The sequence below is a fragment of the Orcinus orca genome, chromosome 1 (genome assembly GCF_937001465.1).
Source record: "Orcinus orca chromosome 1, mOrcOrc1.1, whole genome shotgun sequence".
NCBI classification, from domain to species: Eukaryota; Metazoa; Chordata; class Mammalia; order Artiodactyla; family Delphinidae; genus Orcinus; species Orcinus orca.
The window spans coordinates 168,919,780-168,930,139 of NC_064559.1; the positions used below are offsets into that span (position 1 = coordinate 168,919,780).

General features: G+C 48.2%; 1 protein-coding gene across 1 annotated transcript; it reads right to left on the minus strand.

Moving 5' to 3' along the window:
* Positions 1-444: 444 nt before the first annotated feature.
* GPX7 (glutathione peroxidase 7) lies at positions 445-7,706 on the minus strand. Its single transcript, XM_004273846.4, has 3 exons — positions 7,273-7,706; positions 2,760-3,021; positions 445-1,258 (listed from the first exon to the last, which is right to left on the minus strand). Exons 1-3 carry the CDS (start codon positions 7,570-7,572, stop codon positions 1,095-1,097), a joined length of 726 nt encoding a protein of 241 aa, XP_004273894.2. The 5' UTR covers positions 7,573-7,706; the 3' UTR covers positions 445-1,094.
* Positions 7,707-10,360: the final 2,654 nt, after the last annotated feature.

Consider the following 10,360-nt stretch of genomic DNA (forward strand, 5'->3'; position numbering starts at 1 on the left):
TGAACAATGTACATACATATTATTGTACACACATATTTGCACAGTTTGGGAGTCTTTTAAAAGGAGAAATGGTGGATCAAAGCATATAAACATTTTGTTTTAAAAGATATTGACAAGTCATCCTCTAAAAAGCTGTGCCAGTTTGTTGTCCCACTGACAGCTTATGCGAATGCCCATTTCCCCACATCCTCACCAATGACAGGTATTATCATTTAACAAAATCTTTCCAACTTGAATGAGGCTGAACATCTTTTCATATCCTCATTATCCGTCTCTATTTTTCTGTGAATTATCTGTTCTTATCCTTTGCCTGGTAATTGTAGTGTACTTTTGGTCAGTGAATTCTTATTGGGCAATAATGATAGGCTTGATAAAAAAAGTCTGGGAAGACTTGGTACCAAACTGCGAACAGTGTTTACCTCCAGGGAGTGACCATATAGGAAATGAGGGCGATAGTTTCATTTTTATTTTGTATCATCTTATTTTACAATGAATTTGTATTAATTTTGTAATTGAAAAAAATACATAGGAAAACAATAACAACAGCAACAACAACAACAAATGTTTGGCCTGGATTCTCATGGCTGGAAATTCATGTTGGGTTCAAGTTTTTATTGATCACAACTTATTTTTTGGTTCATATGCAAAAAACATTTATTGAACGCCTCCTAGTTACCTGGCACTGCCCTAGGCACTTTCGTAGGCCTTTCATCCTCAATCTCACAACAGCCCTGTGAGGCAGGAATTGGCCTCATTTTAGAGAGTTCATAACAGGTAGGAGATTATTGCTTGTACCTCTATTTGCCACATGTTTTCAGGGGCCAGAGGCTCTTATTGGTTGTTGAGTCATTGGTCAAGAGCTGTCACTGGTCAGGGGTTCTTACAGGTTGCTCTAAGATTCAAATAATCAAACTACTAGAATTTTCCCCAGACAGGAGTGATGGGGTAGGTGGGATAAGAGTGGAGGAAGGAGAGTCAGTAGTCTCTCCCTTGTAGCACCATTTGTGTTTGCTTTGGTCACTCAGTGAACACTGAGTGAACAGTCACTTGGTGAACAGTGAGGGGAGGGGACAGGGGGAGAGGAGGGAAAGTAGTTATAAGTCTTCTCGTTTCTTCAGGATGAGCTTCCTCACAAGCGCTGTAATCTGGGGCCTTAACTCCTCCACCGACATGGTTGGGTCCCAAGCCCCTATCACCTTTCCATCTGGGGCCACTAGGTACTTCCAGAAGTTCCAGGTGGGCTCCTTTCCAGAAGTCTCTAGAGCAAAGGAAGAAGGAGAGCAAAGTGTGCTTCCCTGTGTCCCCTCTCCCGGAATCCCACTATTGGTGTCCATCCCTCCCTTGAAGTAGTGGTTCTATTAGTTAGAATGAACTGGAGAGCTTTTAAAAATCCTGATGCCCAGTCCATACCCCCAGACCACTTAAGTAAGAATATCTGGGGGTGAGACTCAGGCATCAGTATTTTTCAAAAGCTTTCCAGGAGATTGCAATCTGGTGCCCAGGTTGAGAACTACTGCTTTATGATTCTGTGAAGTGCTGGGTAAGGCAACATCAGACCTTCCTTTATTAATGACCTCAAACTACTACACAGTCTATATCCTATTTTCTGATTAAATCTCAATGGTTTCCAAATGTTAGTCCATGGACTCTCTGCATCTGAATCATGGTGGTGGTGGTGGTGGTGGAGGAGGGGGGTTAATATAAACAGATTCTTGGGCTCTGCTTCAGTAGGTCTCAGGCTAATGCATTTTTAAGAGGTCCCCAGGTGCTTCTAAAGCACAGCCAGGTTTGATCTATAACTATGGGAACTGAGAAGGAACTAATAAAAACACACAGGGGAAAAAAAACAAATATTAGGATTGACCCACAAAGCAAAATTCAAATTGCCTCAGTAAGGGACCTTTTGTTTGCTACACTGTTGTTTGTTATTTACTCTTCCAGGTGAATGGATTGGCGGGGGGTGGGGGGGTGGGGGGCGGGGTGGGGGTGGGGGTGTGGGGGTGGTAGTGAGGGATATGAGGGCAACCAGAAGCATGGAATAGGAGGTGGGAGAAGGCAAAAATGGAGCCCCCAAAGGAAGGGAGAGGCCTGAGAAAGGAAACAGTACTTAATGACAAGCTTGGCTAATGACCCCATTTTGTGGTTCTGAGGCTTCTGCGGAAGGAATCTATTTCTCAAATATTAAGATCTGTTTGTTTCTTTTTATGGCTGCGCCACACAGCTAGCTTGGGATCTTAGTTTCCCAACCAGCAACTGAACCCAGGCCGGGTAGTGGAAGTGCCGAGTCCTAACTGCTGCACTGCCAGGGAATTCCCAAGATCTGGTATTTTAGCTCAGAAGGTTTCTCTCCTGTGGCCTACACAATTTGCCTCTGACTCAGGACAGGAGATATGGGCCGGCCTTCTCCAGGCATGCGGCATCCCCTGCCTGCAGCTAAGTCCATAAGCTCAACTAATTCACACTGACTAAAATCTGAGGGTCCAGTCTCCTTCTAGGAGCCACTGCAGATGGAAACAGGAGCCCAGAGAAGTCTGCAAGAGTGCCTCTGAGGGAGAACTGCAAGGCAGCAGGGGCGGAGATATTCTTAAGCAGGAATACTCCTCAGTTCATCCTCAAAGATTAGTGCTAGAACAGACCATCAACCCGCCTGTGCGGGTCTAAGGGGCCCCAGGTCACCCAGCCAGCCAGTAGCTTCTGCTGCCCAGGGAGCCACAGCCTCAGCCAGCTGAAGGAAGGTGGTGGAAAGGCTCAGGACTCACGGATCAGGTACTTGAAGGCAGGGTGGGCACCAGTGCCGGTGACTGTGATCTTGCTAAACATGGGGAAAGAGACACTGTAGGTGTGGCGGGCAAAGTTCTCAATCTCCTTGTTGCTGTTGGGCTCCTGCTGGCCAAACTGGTTGCAGGGAAAGGCAAGCACGTTGAAGTGGTGAGGTCCCAGGTCCCGCTGTAGCTGTTGCAGGGCCCGGTAGTGCTGGTCTGTGAAGCCACACTCGCTAGCCACGTTCACCACCAGGGACACCTGGGTGGCAAAAGCAAAACCCAGACACATACACAAACCAGTGAAGAGGCACACACTTGCACATGCCCTGACATGCCCACGTATGTGATGCCCCCTCAACAATTAATGCTCTCTCTCATAAACATGCAGAGTCTTACAGATGTGTGAAACACATACATAAACATTCATGAGAATAAGTACACAATACACATGAATGGGTATGCCTGTGCCCCTCGACACAAAGATACATTAGCACACATCACACATGCCCACAAACACACAGAACACCATCACAGAGAGAGGCACACATACTGGTGAACGCACATCAGGAGGTGATACAGGAGAGAGAAAAGGCAGACCTGGGTTCAATTTCTGGCTCAGTCAACTAGCACTCATCATTCTACACTGTAGTTGCCTATACATGTGTTGGTCTTCCTTCTAGAATGTGAACCCACTGAGGGCAGGAGCTATGTTCACTTCCTTACTGGGCCTGACACATGGAAAAGTCTCAGAAAGTATGTGCTGAATGAATAAGTAAGTGTGCACATATATATGATCACCTGAATGGGTACATAGACAGACATGGTTTTCTTGATAAAAGGATCCGAAGAACCTCAGGGCAATCCCTTTTTGCCCCTCTCCCTCCAGCAAACAAATACCACTTTCTTCTATCACTAGACTAACCCTTAAATTTATGATTGCCTTATAATATATTTATTTATTGCCGTTCGGTGATAAATATAAATCTGGCTGATGGAACTTGATTATATTACTGCAGTTACAATTTTGGCACCAATGCTATGTTTTTAGCTTCTAGTTATATATTATTAAAGGATTTAAATTCTCACCCTGTGTTTAGGTAGCCAAGCCCTATCTCTCTGGCCACTTCTTATTTTATTATTTTATTTTATTATTTTAAAAAAAATTTTATTTACTGATTGATTGATTTCTGGCTGCGTTGGGTCTTTGTTGCTATGCGTGGGCTTTCTCTAGTTGCGGCGAGTGGGGGCTACTCTTTGCTGCGGTGCGTAGGCTTCTTATTGCTGTGGCTTCTCTTGTTGCGGAGCACGGGCTCTAGGCGCGCAGGCTTCAGTAGTTGCAGCATGCAGGCTCAGTAGTTGTGGCTCACAGGCTTATTTGCTCCGCGGCATGCGGGATCTTCCCGGACCAGGGATAGAATCTGTGTCCCCTGCACTGGCAGGCGGATTCTTAACCACTGCACCACCAGGGAAGTCCTGGCCACTTTTTAGAAGAGGCAGGATTATACCAGCCGGCTCCATGAAGAGGGCCACCTTCCAGGGGCAGCCTGGGGCACTGGACATGCTCGGGCACAGACTGCTGAGGCTGGACAGGGTTTCTAGACCTCAGCACTACTGACACTTGGGGCTGGATAATCTTTGTTGTGAGGTAGCTGTCCTGTTCATTGTAGAATGTTTAGTAGCGTCCCTGGCCTCCACCCACTAGACGCCTAGTCTTAACAATCAAAAATGTCTACAGACATTGCCGAATGTCCCCTGGGGAAAAAGATCACCACCAGCTGAGAACCACTGAGCTAGGCGATGAGAACCACTGTGCTGTATCTCCCTCACCCATTCCTTGGGGCCACAGGCTGTTAGAACAACCTCCCCCATTTTGTCAGCATATGCCATATTGAGCCTCTGGTGGTGAGAAACTGGGACTCTTAGTTCCCTTCACTAGTTAGAGGTCTTCCTCTTTCTTCTTTACTGGATCCTTGGGCATTGAGAGCATTAAAGGTTGTTTATTTCTAACCTACATCTTGTGTGTCTGCCCATACTTTTGGAAGGAGGGAAATCCTATTTCTATTTCCGTGCCTGAATCCAAAAAGCTTATCTTTAAAGTGACCAAAACACAGACAGATACACCTAAATACACACAGTAAATTTACATATACATATACAAGCACAGATGCAGACTCAGATGAGTACACAGAAGCAAGCAAACAAATACACCATTCACATACACGCTACACTCAGGCCTATATGTACATAACCTCACAGTGTAGCCAAGGGCATTCCTGAGTGTCACCCATTTATCTACACTCAACACTGGTCTAAATGACTGTCTTCCCAGTTAGCGTGAGGGCACAAACCATACAATTTTGCTCATGGCTATGTCTCCAGGGCTGGACCCAGTGGCAGGCATGTAGTGCCTATAAAGAAGCCAGTGGGTTTTGCTTCCAATTTTTAAAAAACCCATGGTAAAATACACATAATGAGCCAGTAGCTATTTGCAGGTGAATGAATGACCATATTGCCCAAGTGGCAAACCAAGCTTGGGTTAACACACAGTTTCGTTTACAGGTTCCCTGGACTGACTGTTCCTGGTTTCCCTCTAAAGTTGGAAATAAGCTGGAAATTAAGACATGGGCTCTGGAACTGGACTGCCCGGGTTCAAATTCTAACTCCACCTCGTAGCAGGTGTGTGACTTCGTTTTTTTTTTTTTTTCAGTTTCTTTCTGATTGATTTCTAGGCCTCTCGCTCCAATGCTTTTTAGGATCTACCAGTGACCTAGAGGATGAAAACACTCAGAATTCTGGGACTACTTTCCAGGTAATTTTCCTCCAGGATTTCTGTTCCTCACATCCTGCATGCCTTATTACTTCTGAAAGCAAATAGCCTTTGTCTGTTTTTGTCTTAGCATCTATTACTATTAGGAATTACATTGTTCATTCCTCTGTTCCTTGTTTATTGCCTTTCTCCTCTCCACCGCACATAAGCTCTGTTAAAGGGGAAACTTAGCTGTTTTGTTCACCGTTGTATCCAAAGAGCTGGCACAGTACTTAGTATACAGTAGGTGCTCAGCAATAAATAATGAATTAATGAGTAGCAGAGCTGGTCAAGTGCTAAACCTGGGGCTCTCTGGTGAGCTGCTCCAGAGGGAAGGGAAGGCCTGAATGGCAATGGGCCCTGCTCTTACTGGCCCTTTGCCCCGAGCCCTGGATGAGGTTCCTGCTGGGGCCCCACAAACACAAGCACAGAGCAAGCACTCTACCAAGTGCTTCCACATTGTCACCTCATTTGAAACTCACAATACCTTGGGGCGGGGGGCAATCAGGACAAGGACTACTATACCCAGTACTCCCAGGATAACTGAGAATTCCAAGGCTTAGAGAGTACTTTCTTCACTAAGGATGGCCTTGCTCCTGGGAGGAGAATGCTAACAGCCGTTTGTGTGTGTGTGTGTGTGTGTGTGTGTGTGTGGTCCATCCAAATCCAGATGCTGGGCCTCCCTGTCCATTAGAAACCAACTCCCCACCCTTTCCACACCACAGCCTGAGGTCCACCTTGAGAAGTGAACTTGGAGGGCTCTTCATTACACACAGTGCAACATTTCGGTCTCTGAAGGTAGCGTTCAAGGCCCCTCTTGGTCCCTCCCTACCCTCTTCAGCCTCGTCTTTCACCCTCATGCTTTATGCTCCTTCAAGCACAACTGCTTGAAGACCTCCCCACCAGCATCACCATTCTTACTGTTTAGTTCTGAGTCTTGGCATTTGACAGTTCTCTTTGCCTGGAGTGCTCTTCTTGGTCTTACTAAAACTCACTCTTGTTTCAAAGACTCACCCAGGCACACTTCCTCTCTCAAGTCCTCTCTGAGCTGAGACTCCCTCTCGGTAAGGAGGTAGCAGTTATACTGGATGACACTTAAATCTCAGCCTGAGCTCCCAGCTAAAAAGTTTGCCTAGAGTAGGCCACGGATGGATAATCGGTTCTCCTCCAGGCTCCGTGCTTTCTAGCGCTGTGCGACCTTCCCTCTCTGGGACTTAGTGTACTACTCTCTAAAGGATGATCTGTGTAAGGTCCCCGTGTGTCTGAAATGGTAACTCCCTCTGCACCGAGCTTTCATTTCCACAATGTTCTCACTGGACTGATTATCACTAACTCCCTCTGTTCCGAACGTGGAAACTGGGGATGCGAGAGACAAAGGCCCTAGGATGCTAGGGTTACTTTTTAGACCGGTGTGTGAGAGGCTGGGCCCCGCTGCCCAAAATCGCTGGGAGGGAAATCGGCGCCGGCAGCGAGAGTTTCGGGTTTCACCGCGCGCCGGGCCATGCCACGTAGTCGAGGGACAGACCCGGCGCAGGATCTGGGGGCGCCGCGCCCGGCGGGATGTCTGGGTGGGGATGGGGAGCCAGGGCAGGGTGGCCGGGCGGCCAGAGCCCCTCGGAGCCACACCCGGCAGGGTCCCGGGCGCCGGGCGCCCCCGTCAGGCCCCGGCTGGATGGCGCCGAGGCCCGGCGGGCGGACACTCACCGAGCCGCGGTATTTCTCCAGAGACACCAACTTGCCCCGGATGTTGACCGCCTTGAAGCCGTAGAAGTCCTGCTCCCGCTGCGCGCAGGCCGCAGCCGCCAGGAGCAGCCATGCTGCCGCCAGTCCCGCCACCATGACTCGCTCCCGAGCAGGCGGCGTGGCAAAGGCAAAGGCAGGGCTGGGGTCACGGGCGCGGGGGGCGGGAGGAGGCGGCCCCGGCTCCAAGCGGCCAGCCGGGCAGGACGCGCCCCCTTCTCCGCGGGCGGTGGACAGCCGGGCTCTGGACCTCAGTCTCCCCATCTGTACTGCGGGAGCGTTGGACTCCGCGCCCCTTTCCGGACCCTAGAGCCGTGGTTTCAGGATTCTGCCCACTGAGACCGGAATTCGTTTCAATGAGGCTCCCTCTTGCTCCAGGATGCAGCGACTAGGTAGGGAAAGGGAGATGGAAAACTGCATCTGGGAGCTTAGCTAGTTTTTAATTAGTGCAGTGCCCTTAGGCTGGTCGCAGCACCTCTCTGGGCCCCAGTTTCTCCATCTGTTGCCTTCCTGATGCACCTAGACAGTACAGAATGAGAGTAATAGAAAAATGGATGTGAAACTTTTTTGTCAGCTGAATGGTGCCTACGAACTTTAGGTGAATGAATGGACGTCCCCTGAAAGGGATGAGACAGAGGAGAAGAGAAGAGAGAGGGCCTGTTTCAGGTTGGGTTCCTGGGAAGCAGATTCTGAGATGGAGATTGCAGTAAAGTGTGTTTATGTGGGAGTGCCCTTGGGATCCACACCTGTGGAAGAGGGGGAGGGAACAGGAGTGGGCAGAAGAAGTCCAGAGGTCCACGCAGGCCCAAGGACAGTCATGGCTGACCCCACAGGGGCTCTGGAACTAGAATGGCCCATCAGCGTTGTCCCCAGATGAGCTAAGATGACCAGACCGGGCCTCTAATATCCCTGCCTTCATCTTTCGTGGGATGTGGGCCCATCTGGGAAGGGCTATGACAGGAGCCAAGGGGTCCCTGTCCCTGGGGGGCTGACAGTTAAAGGCTCTTCACTGACAGCATTCCCAATAGCTGGTGTTACAAGTCTTCACTGATGGGGGATCTGGGCAGCACTTCACAGTGTTTCCCAAACTTGGAAAACCCTTATGGAGCCCCACTAAGTGCCAAGCACGGTGCTGGGTGCTGATGCTGTACTAATTCTCCAGGAGATCACAGGCTGGCTTGAGAAAACTGGAGCTTTCATGTAATGCGGTATAGGCTAAGCACTTACACAGTCATTCAACAAACACTTCTTTTTTTTTTTTTTTTTTCCCTGTATGCGGGCCTCTCACTGTTGTGGCCTCTCCCGTTGCGGAGCACAGGCTCTGGACGCGCAGGCTTAGCGGTCACGGCTCACGGGCCTAGCCGCTCCACGGCATGTGGGATCTTCCCAGACCAGGGCACGAACCCATGTCCCCTGCATCGGCAGGCGGACTCTCAACCACTGCGCCACCAGGGAAGCCCAACAAACACTTCTTGAGCACCCATTCTACACCAGCTTCTCTTCTAGGTGCCCCTCATACAGTGATGAACAAGACAGCATGGGGGAGACAGTTATCAAATCATTCATAAATAGCTCTAAAATTACTATTGTGGTAAGTGCCACCTAAACTAGCCTGGGGAGGGGGCACAAAGAGGGCTTTCCAGAGGAAAGAAGTTTTTGTTTTTGTTTTTTTGTGTTTTTTAACATCTTTATTGGGGTATAATTGCTTTACAATGGTGTGTTAGTTTCTGCTTTATAACAAAGTGAATCAGTTATACATATACATATGTTCCCATATGTCTTCCCTCTTGCGTCTCCCTCCCTCCCACCCTCCCTATCCCACCCCTCCAGGCTGTCACAAAGCACCGAGCCAATATCCCTGTGCCATGTGGCTGCTTCCCACTAGCTATCTACCTTACGTTTGTTAGTGTGTATATGTCCATGACTCTCTCTCGCCCTGTCACAGCTCACCCTTCCCCCTCCCCATATCCTCAAGTCCATTCTCCAGTAGGTCTGCATTTTTATTCCTGTCTTACCCCTAGGTTCTTCAAGACATTTTTTTTTCTTAAATTCCATATATATGTGTTAGCATACGGTATTTGTCTTTCTCTTTCTGACTTACTTCACTCTGTATGACAGATTCTAGGTCTATCCACCTCATTACAAATAGCTCAATTTCGTTTCTTTTTATGGCTGAGTAATATTCCATTGTATATATGTGCCACATCTTCTTTATCCATTCATCCGATGATGGGCACTTAGGTTGTTTCCATCTCCGGGCTATTGTAAATAGAGCTACAATGAACATTTTGGTACATGACTCTTTTTGAATTTTGGTTTTCTCAGGGTATATGCCCAGTAGTGGGATTGCTGGGTCATATGGTAGTTCTATTTGTAGTTTTTTAAGGAACCTCCATACTGTTCTCCATAGTGGCTGAACCAATTCACATTCCCACCAGCAGTGCAAGAGTGTTCCCTTTTCTCCACACCCTCTCCAGCATTTATTGTTTCTAAATTTTTTGATGATGGCCATTCTGACTGGTGTGAGATGATATCTCATTGTAGTTTTGATTTGCATTTCTCTAATGATTAATGATGTTGAGCATTCTTTCATGTGTTTGTTGGCAGTCTGTATATCTTCTTTGGAGAAATGTCTATTTAGGTCTTCTGCCAATTGTTGGATTGGGTTGTTTGTTTTTTTGTTATTGAGCTGCATGAGCTGCTTGTAAATTTTGGAGATTAATCCTTTGTCAGTTGCTTCATTTGCAAATATTTTCTCCCATTCTGAGGGTTGTGTTTTGGTCTTGTTTATGGTTTCCTTTTTTTTTTTTTTTTTGGCGGTACGCGGGCCTCTCACTGTTGTGGCCTCTCCCGTTGCAGAGCACAGGCTCCGGACGTGCAGGCTCAGCGGCCATGGCTCAAGGGCCCAGCCGCTCCGCGGCATGTGGGATCCTCCCGGACTGTGGCACGAAGTCATGTCCCCTGCATCGGCAGGCGGACTCCCAACCACTGCGCCACCAGGGAAGCCCCTATGGTTTCCTTTGCTGTGCAAAAGCTTTTAAGTTTCATTAGG

What these genes read in the sequence shown, in the direction of transcription:
- GPX7 (XM_004273846.4), bottom strand. Translation starts at nt 7,572, where the DNA reads ATGGGGAGACTGAGGTCCAGAGCCCGGCTGTCCACCGCCCGCGGAGAA. An exon ending in TGGAGAAATACCGCGGCTCG is followed by an intron (nt 3,022 to 7,272) that starts GTGAGTGTCCGC and finishes TTTGCCACCCAG; the next exon opens with GTGTCCCTGGTGGTGAACGT. An exon ending in TGCCTTCAAGTACCTGATCC is followed by an intron (nt 1,259 to 2,759) that starts GTGAGTCCTGAG and finishes CCTTTGCTCTAG; the next exon opens with AGACTTCTGGAAAGGAGCCC.